Source organism: Cotesia typhae, unplaced genomic scaffold, assembly GCF_013202065.1.
Source record: "Cotesia typhae breed Kobodo isofemale line unplaced genomic scaffold, CoteBio_Ctyphae contig_26, whole genome shotgun sequence".
NCBI classification, from domain to species: Eukaryota; Metazoa; Arthropoda; class Insecta; order Hymenoptera; family Braconidae; genus Cotesia; species Cotesia typhae.
This window is the reverse complement of record NW_027423732.1, coordinates 3,046,472-3,071,058: the sequence shown is the minus strand read 5'-3', so window position 1 is coordinate 3,071,058 and position 24,587 is coordinate 3,046,472. Positions and strand designations below refer to the sequence as shown.

Sequence of the window (24,587 nt, the reverse complement as noted above, 5' to 3'; positions counted from 1 at the left end):
TTTAATGAAACAAAATAATTGTTAGAGCCCAAAAAAACCATGTCGATCGCCGTCAAGAACTTGAAAATTAGTTAATTGGTTCGTGAGTTACCGTTGTGAAAAAAATTCGGAAAAAGTAAATTTTTCAAATTTCTCTAAAATATGCGGTCTGATCAATTTATGTTCAAAAGTAAATCATAGGATTTATAAAAATTGCTTCGAATGCTGCCAACCACGTGAAATTCGGTTTATTCATTCAAAAGTAATTGCAATTTGAAAATTCAAAGCATAGTGATTTATTAAACTTCTATCAGACTTTTGAGCTCAAAGAGCTCAAAAGCATGGAACAGCTAACTCTGTGAGCTTGGAGAACTCACAATAACACACAAATTGTATTTTTGAGTTCGAAGAGCTTAAAAACGTCATGAGAGCAATTTAAAGTGCCTAGGTATGGAATTAACGGAAAGTTACAGGGATGGCCTTCAGGGTCAACCGTTTTCCTAATTTTTTTAATTAAAATGAAATTGCCATTTTTCAGTCTCATAACAAATCTTTAAGTTTGAATTTATCAAATTAGGAATTTCAGAGTAACTTCGAAAAACTAATTTTTTCGGTTTTCTTTTATTTACGATATCTCTCGTACGAATCGACCGATTTTTACCGGCTTGGCGGCGATCGACGTGGTTTTTGAAAATTAAAAATTCAATTTTTGCAAAATGGGGTGAAAACAATAACTTTCCGATTTTTGAAAATCTTTGATTTTCTTAGCGAGAAATTAAAAAAATGAATAAAATAAAAAACAATTTTTTCAATGAAAAATGAATGAATAATGAATAAATAAAAAAAAAAGCTGATGTAAAAAATTGTTACTTGAAAAAACAACCGCTACTAACCTAGATGCGAGTTAACTGTACAGTAGGAACATGTCCAATAAGGTAAATGTCTGTATTGTATAAACTTATAATCAATGTTGAAGAAAATGCCAGTTTAATTTTTCACACAGAAAAATAAATTCTCGACTCCAGGATAAATTTTCTAAGATGCCGTAACCCATAAAATTCAACAATTTCTCTTTTTTTTCAAATCAAATCTTAATAATTGGGTATTTGCATGATTTTGATATTCATAAACTTTTGATATTTTTACATTCTATATAATTTTTTAAAATTTTTGGAAGAAAAACTTTTCGATTTTGTTCTTAAAAATTTAAATAATTTAATAAATAAAAGTGGTCCTAAATTACATAAAAGTCACGTGATGTAAAACGTGATGTGATTGGTGTGACGTCATTGTGCTGTTTGTAGCGCGTATATTTGAATGAGCATTTAAGTCATGTATAATATTTTACATTGCTAAAAAACTTAAAGTTTTTTTCAATTTTAAGTTTTATACATCCTATTTTTAATGCTAGATTTTGTTGAAAATAATTAAAAGTGAAATAAATTTTTGTGAAATGTTTTTTTAAATTTAAAGTGAATGTGTTTGGAGGTTATGAACATGTCAATGTTGTTATACTAAGACTTTTGAGAAGCATCAGTTCAACAGTGTAGTTTGTGATTATCAACGAATTAATAAAAATGCCTCGGCGAAAAGTGGATCCTGGTTTTAGTGAAACACGGTCTGATAATTTACAATTCAAATCTATTATTATCGATTATGATTCACAAGTAGTTGAAAAATTACTAAAAGACCTAAGTAAATTTTGGAAAAATTGTATTTTCAAGCGTTTATTTAATTCATTGAAATAAATTCATTAAATTATTTAATAAAAAAAAAAAAATACAAAAATTGAATTCTTAATATAAATATTACATTTTTATTGAACAACAACTTTTAAAACTTATGTTTTTTTTATCAATGGTCCTTGTAGATTAGTTAAAGCTGCGGCGATTATCATTATATTATCCATCTGTGAAATAAGTTTAATATTTACACATGAATGAGGTTCGCAAATTTCAAATTCTCGTATTCTTCTTATTAATCTTTCAATGTGAATACGGAGACTCGCGATTCGTTTTGTTGCTAACACTTCATCATGACTTGGTTGCTTCTCAGAACTTACTGTTGGTGGTCTAATTAATGTACATTTTTTTTCAACTACAAAATTTTCTATGTGTTTGAAGCCTCTATCAGCCAGTATAGCAGCGCCTGGTTTTAAACAATCCAAATATCCAGATTGAGAAACTATTTCAGCATCCGATGTTCTACCACCGAATCCAGGTGAAATAAAATTAACTATGCCATCAGGTGTACAAGAAATTAAATATTTGACCGTATTGCATTTTTGTATTCAGACCAGGTTAATGATTGTTTAACAGGATCTGTTGACTTTTCAATTTCAATTTCTAAATAATCAATGATTGATTCTACTGCTGCATAACGGCTTCGGAAACTTATTGGCAACTGAAGTTTAATTCTTGCTGATGAAGGCCATATAATAAAGTCTTTTAGATATTCTGCCATGACTGGCAAAGTCTTAGTAAAGATACGACTTATATTAGAAGTGGATATTCCAAAATCATCAGCTAAAATCGCAAAACTCTCATTCAATCTTATTTTTTTTAACGTAATAAATATATCAATGTCACTTAAATTAGCCATACGTAAAATATCGATAATATCCATGCAATCACTTGGAATCCCGATGTATTTACGAGGTGACAGCCGAATTCTTTCAAATGTTTGCTTTAAATTACGCTTCTGAAATTCTTCTTGTTGAAATGCATTTTTCCACTCATTTTCTGTACTTCCATTTGATGTTAAAAAATTATCTGATGAAGTAGGGAATGAACTAGCCGTTGTGTTAGAAGATAAATTCGTAGTATTAGGTGAAGGATTCAATAATTGATCATTATTAGCTGGTTGAGAAATAAAATTATGCGCATTTATATCATCAACCAACTGCTCAATTGGAGATGATGAACGATCTTTAGTCACAGGTTTACATTGAACTTTTACACTTCTGTATGAACTCCTTATTTTTACTTGGACACCAACATGGAGTTTTTGACCTCCAGTGGCAGGGGGATCGTCACAAACATTGGATTTATTCTTTTGAAAATCTTCTGGTGTATTGAAATTTGATAGGTCAGAATGTAAATCGTCCATTATACCTCCTAAGTTTTGATCCAGCCGTAACTTGGCAATATTTAGATCCATTGCTTCAGTACCTACTTTATCAACTTTCATTGAAGAAGCTTGAGGATTCTCTCTACTTCCATCACCCATGCTTAATGATTTTGATTGCTCAATAAATTTATGAGGTATAACATTATTCCTCATACGTTTGTTACCACCAACCATTGTCCATTCCAGCCAATTTTCTAAATCTACTTTGAGCTAAAATGAATAAAATTCAACATCAATTCATGCAATGAGACGAAAATCACAAATTTAGGTTATGATTTTATGTAAACATTAAAATAAATTTTTAATAAATACTTACGTCAAAATGATCTTCACAACAATAAAGCCGAGTTGATGATGAATAATGAGTTTTATTTCCACATGCATCTAACCAATTTTTCCGTTTAACAGAATTTAATGGAACATTTATAAAAATTTTTTCTGGTGTCGATTTACCAGTATTTCTACATGTTGGAACTATACACCAATAAAACTCATTTTTGACGACATTTCGAGTAATTAAATAATTTTATTTTATTATAAACAACACAACCAGATCTTTTTTAATCAATCACAATTAACACAACAATTGTTTACACCTGCCACGTGTTTACAAGAGATTGGCGCTTAAAATTTGAAATGAAATAAGCACTATGACGTCACATACACGAGATGGAGCTACTTATTCATTTAAATATCTGCTTTTTTTTATTTATTAAATTATTTAAATTTTTAAGAACAAAATCGAAAAATTTTTTTTCCAAAAATTTTAAAAAATTATATAGAATGTAAAAATATCAAAAGTTTATGAATATCAAAATCATGCAAATACCCAATTTCATGCAGCTCATGTTGAAATTGTAGAGATTAAATCGTTGAATAAATATTTATAAATATATATTATAATCTGTCAAATTATATCTTACTATTGATAATATTAAACCATTTTTATCATCTGATAATCAATGTTGTTTTGTTAGCTTAACATCTGATTAGATTTTGAAAGTGATACAGCAGTTTAGAAGTTACTAAAAAGAAATGTTTTTACATCTCTTAAAATCTATCAGGCATAATCAATTCACATTTCATAGAATCTAAGTTTGGGGAGGCCTTTAAGAATATCGCAAACCACGTTCTGATCGGCCAAGTCCTTCAAAAGTTATGCAAGGTTTACACACAATTAACTGCAAACATCAGAACATGCTTGTAAAATAAATTAGAATAGCTTACTTAAAATATCGAGATCTAATGAAATCTCGATTTTGGAAAATTGAGATAAAATCAATAATTTAATAATTTTCGAATATTATTGATTTTCATTGCAGAACGTTAAAATGACAGCACAATACATAAGAAATGACGGTCAGTCAATTTGCCACATTCCGATCGTTATTTTATAGTGCACCGGTACGGCTTCTACGTGAAATTAATACTTTCAAAGTGTCATTTACATCTATTACTAATCAGAAGTGCTTGACAACTTGAATTATTCTTGATTTTATAATAACTTTTGAAAAGTCTTACTTTTATATCAACTGACATTTTTACATATTAAATAATAAACTATTCAAGCAACTATATACTATTAGATTGAGAGATTCAATATATGAATTGTTAATATAGGAATATATGAATATTGATAAGATTTTTAACAGAAAAATATTCAATATTTAATAGAAACATTTGAAAGAAAAGAACTTTCTAACTTCCCGCTAAAAAAATTAAAAATTGTTTTTGCCACAACGGTAAGAAAATTTTTATATTACACTTCTGCATCTATGATCAATAAAAGAAAATTAAAAATTTTTTTGAGCTTTCTGAATTCTGAGAATTGAAAGTCTGGAAGTTTTTTAATTTAAAGAAAGCAAATAAACAAATTTCAAACTGTGAAATATTTTGAATGAGTTGATTAATTATCATAAGATTCGCGATTTTTAACTCTTTTTTTTAGCGTAGAAGAGTGATACAATTTTAAAAGTCGATCTGACTAGAAATTCGAAAGTTAAAAAAAATCTCTTCTTCGATCAGTTTTCTTCAGCGATATCTCAATTATATTAACTGATAGTGACTCAGTTAAAAAATTTAACATGCTTTTAGTGTTCAAGTTTTAAAAATATTAAACATAGTTTCAATATTTGTCATTAATTCGTATTTGAACAAGAAACCTATTTAGGATTAAGAGAAAAATTTCAAAATTCATTAAAAGAAAAATTGAGTCAAAATGACTAAATTTTTAATAACAACTCAAGTTTTTATGGAATATTTCTATTCATGTGTTTTCTACATTAAAACATCACCACTGAATTTAAAAAAAAAATAGAAAGATTCATTATTTACTATAAATTATTTTATTCAGTGAAATGGACCATATGTTTTTTATAGAAATATTTCTTTACTCACACTTTTAAACTTCGATCAACTATCACAAAAACGTCGTACTTAACGCGTACCACAACGTTCTAATTTTGAAATTTTAAAGCAACTGTTAAAAAAAATATTATTATCTAAAACAACTTCTTACCAGCGGATACGTCTTGTTGATCAGAAGTAGGTTGGGCTGGGGCCATGATTTGTTCAACAAGTTCCCATTTAGCATTTAAATGGTCGACTCGCCATGCAACTTCATCTCGAAGAGAAGGAGTGCGAGCCACAAGTTTTGCTGCTTGTTCGTTAAATAATCGTCGTCGATAAGCCTTACGTCGAAGCTCCTCCATGTGAGCCTGAATTGAAAAGATAGAATCAATCTTCAAAATTGTTAATTTTACAGAATGAGCAGAATTTTTTATAGTTGTAATTTCAAGCATCATCCTAAAAACGTTCTTCTGTATCATAATTATCTTTAAATTAGTGAAATCTTAAGTTAAAACCATAGAGTGATAATTTCTATATTACTGAAAAAATTATATTCATAATAAATTTACTCACAGCACGAAGACTTTTATCTAGAAGATTTTCTTCTTTAGAATAAACCATTTCTTGCAAAATACCCAGCCAAGTATATAACTCTGAAAATTGACAGCTTACTTCTTTCAAGCCCCATGATAATGTTGAAACATCACCTTCATCCCAAATGAGTTCTCCATTAGCTTCCTGATAATGAAAATGAATTTTTTTAATTAAACAAACATTTTTTGGTTCATGACGATTAACTTTATTTTCAGCTTTGACTTAAATAGTTGTAAATTTAATTTCTTACTTTACAGCTATCAATAAGATTGGTATCCATAATATAATCATAATTAGATCGAATGGCAGCCCAAAAATCATCTTTACAGTCGTCTCGGTTAATCCAACTCCGTTTGTGATATTCTTGATTAGGATCTTTTCTGTAATTATAACAAATTTATTATAACTAAGCATTTTTAGTAGATTTCATAGAAATTTAACTATTGCAATGGTCCTCATGACGGAACTTTTGAAAAATTTTGCTATCTTCCGGCTTAACTCGACGAGCTGAGTCATAAAATACATATGGTTCAAAAGTTTATATATATGGGCAGATCCATCAATTCTCGACGAAAGTGTGCGCACTTGGGTCAGCGATTTTGATGCCGATTTTTTCCTCAAAAGTACACTTTAAAAGTAGACGATCCTGAAAATTTGGGCCCGATATAATCAAATCCGGCCGCTGGAGAATTTTTTGAATTTTTAAAAAAGTAGATTTTTCACTGATTTTTAATCATTTATATCTCAACTTTTATTTAACTTAAAAACTCCTACCAAACGACATTCTTCTCTAGTTTATTCTAGACTCTTTACTTTTAAGAAAAAAATGAATATTTGGTCTAAACTCATATAGGGCTTAGCTGACAGCCTCTAACTAACGAACTGTTTTGGTTAAATTTTACCTATTTGTAAAACACTAGTATATGTACAGTGTTTGAAGTTAAGGGTCGACCAGCAGCTAATGTCTTCCATTGGGGTATACTTTAGTGGAATCTATGCTATTTTTACTTGATTGCTTCTATTAAGTCAAGTTATAGCCATCTGAAACTAATCAAATTTAAAAAAATTGCAGTTTTCAGATGGCTAGAACTTTTTTCTCCGAACTTCGATTTCCTTCAAAGTTTCAGGAAAGTTGCTTTATTATGTTTCTAAAAAACCCTGAAAATTTGAGCTAGGGAATTGAGCTTCTATTCAAGTTATGAATTTTTTAATATTGCCAAAATTGCGTTAAAGCAATTTTTAACACTAAATTGTTAAAGCAATAAGTAAACAAATAACAAGTCAGGGTGAAATAAAGTTTTAATCGCCGGTTCACTAGAAATCCATGATTTTTTTTTAAGTAGATTTCATAGATTTCTAACGATTATCAGTTTATCAATCAATCTGCTCATACACAGATTTCAACATCACCCATTAGGTACTGTACAATTGAATGCGTTCCCATTTTTTTACATGTTGGGTACCCTGTAGGCCTGGACCAAATTTACATTTGGAGTAATTTACAGTTTGAAAAATGATCCGTATTCATCACGGCTATCGTCGTTTCCGATCACAGTAATTTTTAGATTTTTACATTTATTATGAAATCTACTTCCATTTCGACTGCTGAATGGTACTTTTTTTTTACAAAAGAGGAAATCCCCGGTAAATTTAAAATAAGGCTTGTGATAATAAGTTCTCGTTTTTTTAGGTCCGAAAAAACCATTATGACTATTTTTGCAAAAATTTTGTTGAGTGCGTATATGCTACTTGACTGATTTAGATCCGTTTCATAGAAGGCGAAAGTCTTTCAGGATTTAAATTTCTTTAAAATTCGAACTCAATCAGTCAAATAAATTGAAGAAAAAACTTAAGCACAAATTAAAAAAACAATCTAGTATCAATAAAAAAAAAATTATAAGCAAGGAGTTGTTAATATATAATAAAGTATGTTAACAATTCACTTTCGTTTATTTCCATAATGTAATTATTAAATTACATTTCAATTTTTAGTCAAAAATAATAATTTTTAATTAGTACTCAAGCTTGTGAGAAAGATTTGTGTCAACAAATACTCGACAAATATGCGTATTACGACATTATTTAAAAACAACTCAAATATATGATACAAATCATTGTTAAATAATTATTATCCAACTTGCTGAGTTTAAATTTTTTATGTAAATATGAAGATATTTACAACATTTAACGGCTGTAGATTTTGTAGTAAGTGCACATCGAATTATACGGATGAAACCAAGATGTACATTTGATCATAATGGTGTACAATATAAAAACATATTAATTTGAATGGATACTAGCTACACTTTGAGGAAATTAATATTCAAGTATGAGTGGATTTCTATAACTTGACAGACCCATAACTTTTGAATCCAATTCATCTGTTAATATTAAAAATGTAAAGATTGATTTTCTCAGCCAATTATGGGATATTTTTATAGTCTCAATAAGTTTTCTGATTTATTGTTCTTAGATTGATATTTCAGAGATAATTAGTTCCTAAGTCACGCATAGTTTTATTTTTGTCAATGTTTATTGCTATTTAATACTTCATTTACCTTTTCTTAGTGAGACTGTTGTATGGTCTATTGACTTTCCTTGTTGCTAATTCTGAACTTTCAAGGTTCTCGCTTGAGCGTTGCAATGAAGAACACGAGAAGCTCATCTTCATTGATTTAAACTCTAAAAAAGAAATAAGATAGTAAATTTTCATTTTCACTTGAGTATAAATACTTTTGGACTAATATGATTATTGATAATAATTACAATTCGACTCATTCTAATATTTACTTTTTTTAGAATTACACCTGGTGGTATTTAAAAAATTATATATGCTAGTTTATTTATTCTACTTGTTACTACACGTGTAAATATTTATAAATATTAATTTATGATAATTTATCTATCCTCACAATTAGTTATCTCATTTTAGTTACCTTTAGACTCAATCAACACAGATACAATCTATTTGTTAATAAGATATAAGAAGACAAATTGAGTAGTGACTATATAGCTTGCTTATACCGTATATATAATTATTCATTAAATACTTACCGCTGTTAGATATCATTTCCATGTTTTCCAACTATATTTTTCAGCACTCCATCATTCCTAACCTAATTCCACCTATAAATATATAAAAATAAAATTTATTTCTTTAATTGATTATAAATATAAGTTATAAATTAATACACTGAAATATTTAAATATATTTTTATAGACTGAAAATGACTCACATGAGCTTACGACGAACAAAAAGATATCAGAAAACTAGTCGGTCTCTACAAGTTAGTCATCGTCAATTCTTATGGCCCAGATGCTCCCAAGAATCTCTAAAAAAATAAAACGATAGAATTCTATCTTTAAGATCCCCTCTTAGACAGTATAACTAGAATATTTATATGAAGAAAATAATAAGAAGGAATAAAACGAGTTGCATACTTTCATTACATCCATAATTGCACCTGTAGCATTAAATTTTTCATTTTGACTGTCATGACGCTTGGTTATAAATGCAAATAAAAAAAAAAAAATGTGTTAACCAGATAACCCTGAAAAATCATGGCGCCGAGAATTGTCGCGGGATATTTTTTCGCAAAAACCATAATTAATTCATATCTTACCAAATAAATTTAATATTTTGAAATAATGATTCTATCGAAATTTGAGTATTTAATAAAACGTCAGCAATTATGAACTTTAAATAAATCTATACCTCAGATAAGTAATGAAACGTGACACACCTGTAATAGCTCACTGAACATAAGCAACAATAAAATCATTTGTGATTTTTTTCATTATTTACTTACCATTCCTGATTTTTTAATGTGACTTGGAGCACATCTCCGTGGACGTAGTCCACGTCTCATCGTTATTTATCAACATAACCTTACTATCAACGACACCCACTAAGATAATGTGTACGCAGAACAACTGCTACAGCTACATTAGGATTTTTTTCTCCAGAACGCCTGCTAACGAACACCACTCCTTATTTAATGTATCTATCACATACTTGTTTCACTATTGCCTTGCGCATGCGCTACTTTTCAACCATCAGAAGACTACCAATTTTAAATATTACAGTACATATTTGGGGACTAACTCTGCAACTAAAAAGTCTTGCGAATATTTGTAAAATTAAATTAAAATAACTAAGTATTTCGTCCATGTATTTACGAGTCATTCCATCGAATGAAATTATTGCTATCGGGTGACCGGTGATAATTTAAAATTTAGACTTTTTCAATGAGTTCTACAACAATTGAATTGATAAATTTTAATCAACGACTAGTAAAAAAAAAAAATTAGAAAAACGGTTGACCCTGAAGGCCATTCCTGCAACTTCCCGCTAATTCCATACACAGAAAAAAAGGTTCACTTGTGCCAAGAAAATATTTTTCTTCCTAATTATTTTCTTGAGCGAAAAAAAAATTTTTTTTTGACACAACAAATTTCACTTCTTGTTTTGAGAAAATTCAGCTTCTTGCTCCAAAAAATTTAGTTCTTGATAGAAGTAAATTTTCTTGTCTTGAGAAAATTTCTCTCTTGCTCCAAAAAATTAAATATCTCGATAGAAGTAAATTTTCATTAATATTTTTATTGATTAACATGTCAAATTGAAAGATCAAATAATATTGAATCATTTTTTTTTCATTCAAAATCTATAATTGCACGCTAAAATCATTTAAAATGTGTATCAAATATTCAAGAAGTTGTGTTGGCCGAAGTAAAAATTTCTCTTGAAATTCTATTCTTGGTGGAAGTAATTTTTAATTAATTCAAATTATCATAAATACTTGATACAATAAATTTTTAAATTTGATCAAGATTTTTAGATACTTTAGGGAAGCATCGCCACCTACTTCAGCTGAGAAAAAAATTTTCTCACCGTGAAAAAATTTTTTTCTTGAATATTTGATACGCATTTTATATTATTTTAGCGTGCAATTATACATATTGAATGAAAAAAAAAAGATTTAGTATTATTTGATCCTCTCATTTGACATGTTAATCAATAAAAATATTAATGAATATTTACTTCGATCGAGATATTTAATTTTTTGGAGCAACAGAAAAATTTTCTCAAAACAAGAAGATTTTCTTGACTTAAATAAGATTTTTTGGATCAAGATACGTATTTCTTAAAGCAAGAGAATTAATTTTTTTGGAATAAGTGAACATTTTTGTGTCAAAAAAAAATTTTTTTTTCGTTCAAGAAAATAATTAGGAAGAAAAATAATTTCTTGGTTTAAGTGAACCTTTTTTTCTGTGCAGGAATACAAGAAAAAGTATTAATCATAGAAAAAAATTTATCTTTTATTATTTTTTCGAAAAAGTAAGAAAAACAAATTAAAAACAACTTTCAATAATTTTTTTTTTTTCTCATAAATTACATTCAAAAAAAATAAAAAAAATTGTAATTAAAATAAACTTATAACTGACAGATCCGATGGAATAGTGGTCGCTACCTAGGTCAATGAAGAATTATTTATGTAGTTGATTGTTTTGTTTAAGCTCCGGTTTATTATGGATGGGCTTTTACAAAATTTCTTTAAATTATAACAATTGTAGAAAAAATGTCTGGTTCTGATAACCGCAGGATCTGACGTATAGTTGACTGGAAACTCGTTCGGAATTGAGGATGTTGATGATTCAGGTTGGTACGTCGGCTGGTAGGTCTGATGAAGGGAGGTTCAGCTCTTCCTCGGAGGTATCTGTCTCGATCTCTGGTCTGGACTGTGTTAATATGCTCGTTCAATAATTTCCTAGAAATCGAATCTCATATTGTAATTGATTTGCATGAATTATCTTGAAGAGTAGAGATAAGAATCGAGTGGACTGTATGATATGGAAAGAAGTAAGTTAGCAGTTCTCGAGGTTCCTCTGGTTGTAAGGCAGAGGAACCCAAAAGGCCAGGTAGTGTTTAGGTGGACTTTCCAGAGGCGGTTCAGTCAGAGCGAGGGCTGCTGAATGAAAACCTTCCAGATAACTCGGTATTATATGTACGAAGCATTGCTCCAGAGGCGGTTCAGTCAGAGCGGAGGCTGCTGAACGAAAACCTTCCAGATAACTCGTGCATAGATGATTGAATACATTGTTCCGTAAGCGGTTCAAGACGTTCGAGAGCCTGAACGATAAACTTACAGATAAACAATGAATTTGAAAGAGATAGCGTGCATTTCAGAATAATGAATAAATGAATTGAGTGCGTACCTTTTAGTATTTTTATGCAATAAAAATACTATACCAAATTACGTTTAGCGAAACTGCTCCTTGATGAAAGCCGGATGATATTTCTGGAAGCTGGTGAGCTCGTTGGCTGCTAGTCGGGTTGTATGGATGGACAATTGTATCTCTTTTGGTCAGCTTGCAGATCGAGAATGTTATTGGCACGTTTGAACTTACACAAAACCACTTGACGATTTGAACGATAAAGGAAACTGGTGTGTGAACCTTTTATTAATTGATTAAGAGTTGCTATGGTTGACTTTCGGATTGCGAACTTGATGGGAATTGACGTAGCTGTCGCTAGAAAAGATCCTTTCGGACTGACGCTTTTGGACGTATATAGTGTACACAAGAGTACGGAGACTCTTTTCATTTTATTATTGGTGGGATCGTTCCGAGAAATATTATTAAGAAAAGTACGTTGACAAAAATATTACATATATAAAAAAAGGGAAAGTCGCAACGGAAAATATTCGAATGTGAACCAGATGAGCGTTCGGGTTACGAAGAGAACAAGAGGTTGCATTTATACGACCTCAACGGCCAGAGAGTCATAAAAGTAGGTACTTGAGTCTAGCGACCCGCATGCAGGCATCCAAAACTCATAGGAGAAAATAAAGATGTTTTCAACTTTACATTTATTTTGAAGGCAAAAGAATATTTTAGAAAATATTCGATTTGAGTAAATTGGTTAAAAAATTATAACTTATGAATTTAGCTGATAATTAAACATTGATGTTTAATATTTATTTATTTTTTTTTATTTATTTTTTGATGAGTTTTCTTATTGTATTAACAAATTTTTTTGTACAAAAGTTATTTGTCTAACCATTTTAAAACTATAAATACATATTGCTGTCTCTTCATACAATCATATTGTAACTAGAATACTATGAATAAATATGAGCTTCAACTCTTAATCTTCTACAATCTTCATAAAAGAGTATAAAATAAAAGTAGTATGGCAATTATAAATTATAAAAAAAAAAAAGATGTAGTAAATAATCAAATACACTCTTCTTTCAGACATTTATGGTATTATAAATTTATACATCATTTTCACGAGCGTCAACTGTTAAAATAGATGTGTATCGCACGCGTTTATTTACCGAATCAATAACAGGAATAATTTTTTTGTTTAAATCTTCACGTTGAATGTAGACTAGAGTACAAATTAATCCTACAAGAATCAAAGAAAGCATCGTAATAGCAACAGTAGATCCAGATGACGGAGATAACATGCTGACTCTTGAAACACAATTTTTTTTTTCTTGCAAATATTTTTTATGTCCATCTGAAAACAAAACAAGATTTTTTTACAATTTAGGTAAAATAAGGTTTTTAAAACTTGAAAATTCATTCAAACTTATTCGTTGTTATATTATACTTATTCGGTTTTATATAAAAAAAATTAGAAAAGCGGTTGATCCTAAAGGCTATGTATCCCTACAAGTTCCCGCTAATTTCATACTTAAGCGCTCAAAATTGCACTTATTACGTTTTTGAGTTCTTCAAATTAAAAAATTTAATTTTTCTGTCATTTTGAACTGTAATAAGAGAAGGAATCATTAAGCATTGAAAAGAAGTCCTCATTTACGACGATAATGACTCGATATTGATCATCAAAACATGATTATACTGCGATCGTGGATACTATTTCCACCATTACCGTTCCTAGAAAGAAAATTAAGATTCGTACCAATTGAATTTAATCTAGGGGTGTGCGAATAGTGTTCGAATCGAATTGAACAGAATAATACTATTCGATTCGAAATTCAAATCGAATATTCGAATAGTTCGAATAATCCGAATAATTCAAACAGTCGTTTGCTGTTAATAAACTAACTAATTTTTGTGTAAAAATTTCTTCGTTTTATATTATTTTAGCGTGCAATTAATCATATTGAATATAAAAAAAAAATTCAATATTTTTGGATCTTCCCATTTGACATGCTAATCATTAAAAATATTAAAGAAAATTTACTTCTATCGAGATATTTAATTTTTTGGAACAAGAGGCCGAATTTTCTCAAAACAAGAAGACTTTCTTGACTTGAATAAATTTTCTTGGATCAAGATACGTATATCTTAAAGCAAGAGAATTAATTTTGTTAGAATAAGTGAAATTTCTTGTGTCAAAAAAAAATTTTTTTTTCGCTCAAGAAAATAATTAGGAAGAAAAATATTTTTTGGTTCAAGTGAACCTTTTTTTCTGTGTATTATTCTTAATAAATATTTCTTGGTGTATTCGGACTCCCCACCCCAGGGCACCCCGCTTCTTTGACAATTCCTCGGAAAAATTCAATTTCTTTTTTAAATGAGATCTACGACACGATGGATCAGACATTGAAATAGTGTTAATATCAACTACATTTGGAAATTTTATAGCGTTATCTCTAAGCTAGGATTATTTAAATTAATTTATTTTTTTCTTCACTGAATTAATTTTATTCTTCTTGTGTATTAATTTTATATTGTAGTAAAAATTAGGACTATAAAACTGCTATATAAAATCCTCCATTAAAAAGTTGATCTATCGATTTCATTGTTGTCACTTTTCGCTGCTGTAGCAACCACTTTGGCAACGGTTGAATATTAATGAATAAAATTGGGAAAAATATTGATTAATTGAATTGTTATAATTATTTTGACAGAAGCGTACTCAAATTAAGGGTCGCGATGAGCGTAACATCAAGATGAGCTTATATCTGAAAAAATGTCAATGATAAAGAATCGGCTTTGTAGTTTGTCTAATAATGATATTTTGAACGATATAAGCTCATTTTAGAGTTATACTTATCGAGACTTTTCATTTGAATACCCACGCGAACTTTTTCATGTATTTTATACATATATTATTTCTCATATTTGCAAAGTATATAAAATAAGTGAAAAAAATCATGTGCGTACTCAAATGAAAGGTCTCGATAAGCATAACATCAGGATGAGCTTATATCTAAAAAAAAAAATGTCAATAATTAAGATATGACTTTGTATTTTGACCACTAATAATATTTTTAACGATATAAACTTATCGTAGAGTTACACTTGTTGAAACTATTCATTCACCCGTTCACGAATCTTTCATATATTATATATATTTCACAAATATGAGAAATATCATATACATAAAATCTTTTCTTAAAAAGCTTGTGCGACGTTTTCATTGTTGTCGCTTTTCGTTGCTATGGTAACAATTTCGGCAACGATAACCATTGTCACATCAGCGAAAAGTGACAACAATGAAATCGACAGATCAACTTTTTAATGGAGGCTTTTATATATCAGTTTTATAGTTCTAATTTTCAGTACAATATAAAATCAACACACAAGTAGAATTAAATTAATTCAGTAAAGAGAAAAGTAAATTAATTTAAATAATCCTAGCTAGAGATAAAGCTATAGAATTTTCAAATGTAGTCTATATTGACACTATTTCAATGTCTGATCCATCGTATCGCAGATCTCATTTAAAAAAAAAAAAAAAAATCGAATTTTCCCGAAGGAATGTCAAAGAAGCGGGGTGTCTCGGGACGGGGGCTCCGAAGACACAGATAAATATTGATTAAAAATAATAAGCTGATTTATTTACTATCAAATAATTATGAAGACTTCATTTCGTCAAATAATATAAAACGGAGTTATTTTTATACAAAAATCAGTCAGTTTATCAACAGAAAACGTTTGTTTAGATTATTCGAACTATTTGAATTATTCGAATATTCGAATCGAATTCGAGGCAAATAATTTGTAAACTCGAATATTCGCACACCTCTAATTTAATCTAAGTTAAGGTACCTTACGACTTTCAAATCATTCTGAAATCAGTCTGAAAAAATTCTGGAAACGTTATGGAATCATGATGGTTCCAGAGTGGTTTTGTGCCTATTTTCCAGCATGAAACCAGAGTGAACCCAGACTAAAGCCAGAGTGGAATCAAATAAAAAACAACTGTTACGTTCGGGAATCGAATCTGGGACCTGACGCTTGAAAGACTAATTCTTTACCAGTTTACCGATGAGAATTACTTGAATATCAGGGTTTTTAACAACTACAAGTAATGCAAATAGTATACATGATCAATGCGTAATGAACAAAATTTTTTATTTCGTTTGTAAATTATTAACTATCAATATACACTGATAGAAAGATTTATTAACTATTAATAAATTAATTTATTCGAAGACAATTATTTAATTGGTTAAATTTTAATAATTTAAAATTAAAATAATTTAAAATTTAGCTCGATCAAATATTAAAAACAAATACATGTAATGACATATAGTTATATATAAATTATATGTAATTATATGTAGTTATATAAAAATTATATATAATCTTAAAAACGAATGTATGTAGTGACGTACAGTTATATATAAATTATTTGCAATTATATATAGCTTTATATAATTACATATAATCTTAAAAACAAACATATGTAAAGACATATAGTTATATATAAATTATATGAAATCATATATAGATTATATATGGTTCTATAGAATTATATATAATTTTTTTTTCCCGGATCAAACTGATCCCTATGTGAATTTCTAGTATTTTCAAAATAAAATCTTTTTAAGTCATACAAAAATTCATAACATTTAAAAATTTTTAAATAGGGAACCAATTAATAATGTATAATACTAAATTCACCTGTTGACTTCATAATTTAATATAATAAAGATAAAAATAGACCTTTAACTAATTGAAAGTATTTTCAAATTACAAAATTTGTTATCTCTTATTTTTAGAATGAAATGGTTGTTAATTATGTAGTCGAAAAATGCTATATGATTATCAATTTATTAACCATTTTTCGTCTAACTGTTAATATAATTAGGTAAATTATGAAAACTCAATACACTACACTCGTGTTAAAGTTATCATAAATATACTAAGGACAAAATTGAGAATTATTCGAATTTACTCTGAAAAGCGCTAAACCCACGTTGAAAACATTTTCAAGACATTCTGAAAACACTCTAGTTTCATTTTGAATTCACTTTAGTTTCATTTTGAATTCACTCTGAGATTACTCTGAATTCACTCTGGGATCACTCTGGATTCACTGTGATTTGACTCTGGAAAAAAGGCACAAAACCACTCTGGATCCACACTGGTTTCAATATGATTTCACTCTGACTCTGAATACAGAGTGATTCCAGAGTGAGGTGAAGGTTGCAATAGTACAAAAAAGATCTGTATAAATTTAATTCGATTTGCCTAAATCTGTCTAGATCTGACTAAATATGATTATTTGAGATGAAAATTACGATATACCTGCTCTGATCAAATTAGAGTAAATCAGATCAAGTGACAAAAATTTTAATGTTAAATAAATATAATTAAATAAAATAAAAACTAAAGTGATCTACAACATCAACAGTCTTTTCAGATTTTTTATGAAAATTTTAAGCAGAAAAAAAAAACAATTACTTACTGTCATTGCACCTGAGAAGATTTTTATTCCTTACAAAAATTTTAGTTTTTTTCATCCATTTCATGAATAGATTAAGTTCGCAAGAACAGTCAAATGGATTATTTGATAAATCTATTGTAACAGACTGATTATGCTTCGCAAACGTATCTAAAGTTTTCAAGTCTTGTTCTAAAATTTTCGTGAAATTATTGTGTTGAAGATCTAAAAATCTAAGCTTGTGAAGACATGATAAGTTGAAGTTCAGTGCATTGAGATCATTATCTCCTAAATGTAGATCCAATAAATTAGGAAGATTGCAAAATACATTTGGATCTTTAAAGTCTGAAATTTCATTTTGTTCCAAGTGCAGCTTAATCAATTGATCTAAATGACTGAAATAATGATCATTAATATTATAGAATTGAAACATTTTGGTTATTATAAAAGTTTAATATAGTTATAATAGTAGTTATATATAATATAATTATATAATATATATAATAATATAATATATATATAATATAATATATTATATATAATATAATAATAATATATAATAATAGTTAAATACCTGTTGAAAAAAATTTCGTGAAGAGTTTCAGCAATATCCCTAGGTTGGCCATCCTCAAAAGCATCCGTAAGATGTAATTCAAGTAAAGATATGAAATTTGAAAAAACTCGCGGATGATTACTTTGAGTATCCAAAGATAGTTCATTAAAATCTAAGGATAACCGTTGAACATTTTTTACATGATGATAAGCTTTTCCACTGATTTCACGGATTTTATTATTTGACATGTCTATCACTCGAAGACTTGGAATACGATCTAAAGTTCCGAAAATATTCCATGGCAGTTTTTGCAATATATTTCCCGTAAAAATAAGTACTTGAGTTTTGTTTGGAAGATTTTCAAGTGGTAAAGTACTTTTAAATTTAGTATCTGTACAGTTTACAACATATTGGTGTTTTCCTTCATAGCAAATTCTTGAGCAATAGCATAGATTTTGAAATGCAGGTCCACATTCAAGACGCGCTGATTCCTTTGTTTCCAAACTATGCCAATTGTCATGATTACAGTCCGGAAAATCTTCCATTCGGCACAGAGTGATCAGACTCATAAGTGACCACAGAATTTTCATTTTCATCTTGCAACTAAAGTCAATCATTTAGAATATTTTCTTAATTAATTATTATCCTGATTAAGAAATATATAATGTGAAATGATTCAATCCATATAAAATGTATATTTATTTATAGACAACTTAAATCATTTTCCATTTTTTCAAATCGTTTTTAATCATTTCGAATTAGGCTTCTTAATCAGAGTGAAACATTAAACAAAATTAAGTTATTTAATTTTGATAGTTATTTAAAATCACGACTCCACTTATTTTTACCATGATTATTATTTGTATTTTATTTATTTTTCAGTTCATCAAGAATAGAATAATTTAAAGAATTTAAAGAAAAAAATCTACCTGTAATAAAACATCAGTGTATCTGCAATTCTAAGCAATTACTTAAATTTCCAAAATATTTTACAACTCAAAGTTGATGTTTAGAGTTTTTTATTTACTTTTATCAAAATTATGGATTTAAAAAAATCATATGAAGAATAGTATTTCTTTGAATTGTTTATTAATGATATTTTTAAACTATTAAGCTGATCGAGTTAATTTTCACTAACTCTTGCGATTCAAAGCCCACGGAAAATACATGAAGTATACACAGTGTAACTAACAATATAAATCAAAACTTGAAAATCGAATACAGTTAATCTGAAAAACAGATGATACTAGTCATCGCTCTGCTCAGATAGGGTAAGTGTGGGTATTACTGTGGATATTTTTATTTCAATTATAAATAAATCGTACTTGAGCTTTTTGAATTAAAAAAAAATTATTTCTTGTAATTAAAATCTTCAAGTAAATATTTGCATAGTAGTTTTACACGTACAACAATTATTCAATTTGTTATTAATAAATTGAAATTAACTGGCTAACAGGTAGTAAACTATAGCTTTTTTGTGAGTTTCTGTACTAAAAGAGGTGCTACTAAAAGATCTCTTTCTTTACATAAAATGGGTTAAATTTAAAATTTTTTGCATATAAAAGTAAGATAAACCTTCTTTAATATCAGTTATTCATTAAAAATTGAATTTTGATCAATAAATATTATTTATTTAAGGATGTTGTAATTAGTACCAAAAAAATGAACATGCTTGTATTACTGCGAATGTTATCAATAATCCGCAGTAATATAAGCACCTCTATTTGAATGCATTTGTATCAATTACTGCGGGTGTATAATGCATATATTCTAAATTCAAATGAAAATATTGCCTGTCAATTGACAGTTCAGGTTGCCCTCTAAATGTTCTTAGTTAAAAGTAATGATCTTAAAAATAAATTTTCAACAGAAATTGATAAAAAATAAAACAAACAAATAAAAGTTGATAAAAAATACAAGCGGTCATTATAATAAAGAATTTGTTCTGTTAAATTAAGCAGAAAAACTTTCAAACCAAGAAATTTTTATTAAATTAAGTGAATGTAACTTTATTTAAAATTTTTTCTGATTGACTTAAAAAAATTCAAAATGATTTTTTTAAATCAAGATTTGTGTTTCTTCAATAAAGCTAATTTTTTTAATTACTATAAAAACTCTGCTTGTTTTATTTGTTTTATTAAACAAATAATTATCTTTCAAACGTATTTTATTAATTTTTTATATGATCCCGAAGTTGTTTATCATTGAATTTCGTCCGCAGTAATAGGCACGCAGTAATTGGGTCATTCGCAGTAATAGGCAGGCATGCTCCGTTAATGCCCGCAGTAATACATGCATATGAACTTTTTTTTAAAATGCTTTTTATCTAAAGAAAATATTAGTTTATCGCACTCTTAATTTTTTTTAAGTCAATTATGAGTCATACGTTGGTTTAAAAAAAAAATTATCGTTATTTTTGAAAAATTTAATAAAAATGCTTTTGAAGTAAGACCTACCGAAAAAATCGTAGTAATACCCACACTTACCCTAGTCATAGCTTACCCTCAATGAAAATTGTTTTGCTTTTTATAACACAAAATACTATTTGGTTTTCACATAGATTTGTTTACGATATAGCAAATATAGCAGTACAAATCCCGAAATTTTATTAATGAATAAGAAAAAATATGGAGCAAATTTTTTATGGCTATATTTCAATAATATACATGAATATTTTACTTAATCTTGAAACTTACTCGACTATCTAAGAGATTCTATGGCAAAATTATCAATAAATTTTACCATGAAAATAAACACAGTAATGAGATTTTTATAAAATTTACATAAAAAAGTGGAAAAAAGTAAACAAACGGATACAATTAATTAAAATAATTCATCATCATTTTATTTACAAAAAAAATATCCAAAAGCTGATTTAAAGATTTTAAATATTTGGTTTGCTGCCAAAAAAGCAAAAATTTTTATTTTTTTAAAGATTTCCAATAGTTTAAATCGATATTTTGTTCGATGGTAACTCACTTGAATCATCAAAATATATTGCTCTAAATATCCTACTGCAAACAAATATTTTTTAAAATAAAAAAAAGTTACTGCATTTTTAAATTTTCACTAGACACATTTAAAAAAAAAATCGATGAATTTATTTGAAAAACTTCAATCGTTTTCCTTTTGTTTGATTATCATTCTACAAATTATGAATTTGTAGAATTAAGGATTATTATTATTAAAAAATATTGTCTTGATTTAATTTCAACTTTAGTATCTTCATTTATTTGAGCGTATTAAAATTATGAAAATAATTTAAAAATTTTATAGAAAAGCTTGATGTATCAACACAAAAATTTTAACTTAAGTAATCACACGTTGTAAGCAATATAAAACACAAATATATTTAAAATATGCTATTGGGATAACAGTACGGCGTTGAGAAGTCTTGTGGTAGATCGTCTACCTGAGCCACACCTGTAATCCCACTCCGATTCAGGTTTTACCACTTCTCTCTTTACTTTTTTCATTTATATTTCCTACTATGTGCATGATGATCTCACATCTTTGAGTAGGTGGTTCAACTTTTAACTACTTTGACTTGTTTATAGAAGACAATATCTATATTAATAAGAAAATCTTACCATTAAAAGTGAGCTCATTTGGAAACATTTGTTTTTGTACCTTTCAAAATAGTTTTCTTTCTTGATGAAAAGAAAAAAAAAAAATAAAAAACTGCAGTTATGATTATTTTATTTTAGCTGTATAATTCATAATTTAGGCCAAACTACTTACTTTGACGGATACACCACATTTACGTCATTGTCATACCATAATTACGTCTCGTATTTTCACGGGTTCAATAAAATATGAAACATATATGATTCATAATTTCGCGCCTGTTGATTTATACTATAAACATAACGTAAATAAAACATCTACTCCGAAAAACTACTTATGAGCAATTGTATTAATAAAAACATACTTAAATTCAATTTTGCAATTGATATCTAAGACACAAGCAATGCATGAAAACATTAGTTGCATAAAATTATACAAATAACGTTTAACAACTTTTAGTTATTATTTGGAAGTAGTCATATCACCGTATTTCCGGTCATAAAATCACCATGATTGAATTTTTTTAACTTATCTAAAATAGAATAATTTGAGAAAAAATCTTTTCTAGATAAGTTTTTCGACTTGAAAGAAAACTTTTGTAAATTTTTTTTTTTTAAATTGTATGTTTCTTTAAGTAGAATACAAGAAAACTAAACTGGTGTCGTGACTAGAAATAACCGCGGACAAAATAACCGCGATAAAATAATCGGACGACAAAATAACCGAAAATAAATAAACCGTGGACAAAATAACCCGTGAAAAAATATTTTGATCAGACTTGATGTGTTCTGATATGCCCATATCAAAATTTTTGATATAATCATATCATGCCTGATATGTCTATGTATAATTTTTGATAGGTCCTGATATAACCTGATATGAAAATTGGCCATATCAGGCCTGATATAATTTTATCTGGGCTAATATAATTTGATATGCCCGTTTATAATGTGTTGATATGTTCTGATATGATTTTATCAGACCGGATCTAACTTAATAGTATCAAATAAAACCAAATCTGAGTGATAATTCTGTTATTTGGTCACTAGGTTTTTTAAGTCTAAAAATCGGCAAATTTACATTTTTATTTTTTTTTTAATTAATATATTTTGTGACAGATTTACGGTATAAATTATGAAAATAGTGAAATGTATAATTAAAAAAAAAAAAATGTTCAAAGTTACTCTAAAAACTCTTTAATTAATTCTTTACTGTTCAATTTTTTCACAAAATTTTTTTTTAATTAAAAAATTGATATTTTAGAACTTTTTATTTATAAAATTGATTATTCTATTAATTAAGTACAAATAAATGAATTTTATATACTTTTAGAATCACTCAACATTTTTAAGACACTTTAAAAAAAAAATTACTGTTGTCGTAGAACCAATCGGTTACCGTTTTTTATTCGGTTTAAAATTTTAAAAAAGTAAAATTTTTTTTTTTTATTTTTGAATACAATATGAAATTGATATTATTATTATTATTATTTTTCATGCAATATTATGCCAAATGAAAAAATCTTTTGTGTATAATTTACATATTCATCATGAAATGTAGTTTTCAGTTATTTATTCATGTATTATTAAAATTGTTTGGAAATTTTGGAAAAAATTAAAATAATCAATGAAATATCTATAAGGCCGACAACATATTAGTTAGTTACAAAGACATCACTATGAAGCAATCACAAGTTCCGCACTGTCAAAACTAGTATTAAAAGTCTTCGATAGATGGCGCATGGCCGCGAAATTGTTCCTTTTCTAGATACTTGACTTTGAAGTGTTAAGTTCCTAAAAGAGTGAGATTTTCACACTCTATAATTCAGAGTGTATCTGTTTTTGAATAAAGTTGTACAAACAACTAAAAGAAATGTTTTATCAACTACGCATTAGTGCCATTCATATTTTCTATACAACAAAATAAAATCAGAAATGATAAATTTTATTTATGCTTCAGGTTTGTCTATATCTTGATATGGCCATATCAAGTCTGATATGACTAATTTCCATATCAGGCCTGATATGAACGGTCTATATCAGGCCATATCAGCTCTGATCAGAATATTTTTTCACGGGAACCGGGTGACAAAATAACCGAACGACATTATAACCATGTAACAAAACAACCAAATAATAAAATAACCGAACGACAAAATATTATAATCAAAATATTTTCGCATCAACACACACAATCCATGAAAAAAGGATACATCTAAATAACAAGTTTCGTTTAATGGCCTATTTTCGAATAAACACACACAAAAACCATGTTAAAAGGACGCAACACGATTACCCGCGCTTGTGTTGGTCTAATATCGAATAAACACACACAAAAAAATAATATAAATTTAATAATTATTTTCAAAGATTAATTATAAAATCTTATGTTCTGGATATTTTGTCGTGTGGATATTTTGTCATGAGGATATTTTGTTCATGGTTATTTTGTCGTTCGGTTATTTTATCCACGGTTATTTTGTCCGCGGTTATTTTAGCTAAGGTTTTTTTGTTACGGCGTCAAGAAAACTATAGAGTCGCTACACTTATTTAAATTCATTATGTTAACGATTTCTGGAAATAATTTTATTTTATTCAATATGAAAAGCCTTTTAAAAGCTTTGAAACGAATTGAAAAACTCATTTCTAATGGTTTTGTGATTTTTATCTTAAATAATCTGAAAAAACAAATAAGGTAAGTGACTTATTTACTGGCCAGATCCCCTTTATCGATCAGGTAGCCTAAAATTTGCATTGGCATTGTCAG

General features: G+C 27.9%; 3 protein-coding genes across 6 annotated transcripts in view; all 3 read right to left on the bottom strand.

Moving 5' to 3' along the window:
* LOC141525626 (uncharacterized) overlaps positions 1-10,033 on the bottom strand; it is an 85,357-nt gene extending 75,324 nt beyond the window's left edge. The window contains exons 1-7 of one of the 2 annotated variants that reach the window (XM_074240182.1): positions 9,861-10,033; positions 9,288-9,383; positions 9,106-9,177; positions 8,610-8,733; positions 6,302-6,431; positions 6,031-6,195; positions 5,627-5,825 (exon numbers count right to left, since the gene is read on the bottom strand). In XM_074240182.1, coding sequence (XP_074096283.1) covers positions 5,627-5,825; positions 6,031-6,195; positions 6,302-6,431; positions 8,610-8,733; positions 9,106-9,127 — 640 coding nt within the window. In that variant the 5' untranslated portion in view covers positions 9,128-9,177; positions 9,288-9,383; positions 9,861-10,033. Of the gene's footprint in view, positions 1-5,626; positions 5,826-6,030; positions 6,196-6,301; positions 6,432-8,609; positions 8,734-9,105; positions 9,178-9,287; positions 9,384-9,492; positions 9,512-9,860 lie in introns of those variants that run through there. The other variant, XM_074240183.1, reaches the window with a different exon arrangement.
* Positions 1,820-3,500, bottom strand: LOC141525457 (uncharacterized). Its single transcript, XM_074239971.1, is given in 3 exon segments — positions 1,820-2,263; positions 2,266-3,318; positions 3,425-3,500. Coding segments are annotated over 2 exon segments (1,461 nt in total). The 5' UTR covers positions 3,283-3,318; positions 3,425-3,500.
* A 2,962-nt stretch (positions 10,034-12,995) lies between the features above and the next one.
* LOC141525408 (trophoblast glycoprotein) lies at positions 12,996-21,696 on the bottom strand. Of its 3 annotated transcripts, none has more exons than XM_074239903.1 (4): positions 21,234-21,696; positions 18,276-18,857; positions 17,726-18,096; positions 12,996-13,576 (listed from the first exon to the last, which is right to left on the bottom strand). In XM_074239903.1, exons 2-4 carry the CDS (start codon positions 18,848-18,850, stop codon positions 13,329-13,331), a joined length of 1,194 nt encoding a protein of 397 aa, XP_074096004.1. In that variant the 5' UTR covers positions 18,851-18,857; positions 21,234-21,696; the 3' UTR covers positions 12,996-13,328. The 3 variants fall into 3 exon arrangements, with proteins under 3 accessions (XP_074096004.1, XP_074096003.1, XP_074096005.1); XM_074239902.1 differs by lacking the exon at positions 21,234-21,696 and adding an exon at positions 19,184-20,665; XM_074239904.1 differs by lacking the exons at positions 12,996-13,576; positions 21,234-21,696 and adding an exon at positions 13,671-13,956 and having other exon boundaries at positions 18,276-19,117.
* Between the last annotated feature and the right edge of the window lie 2,891 nt (positions 21,697-24,587).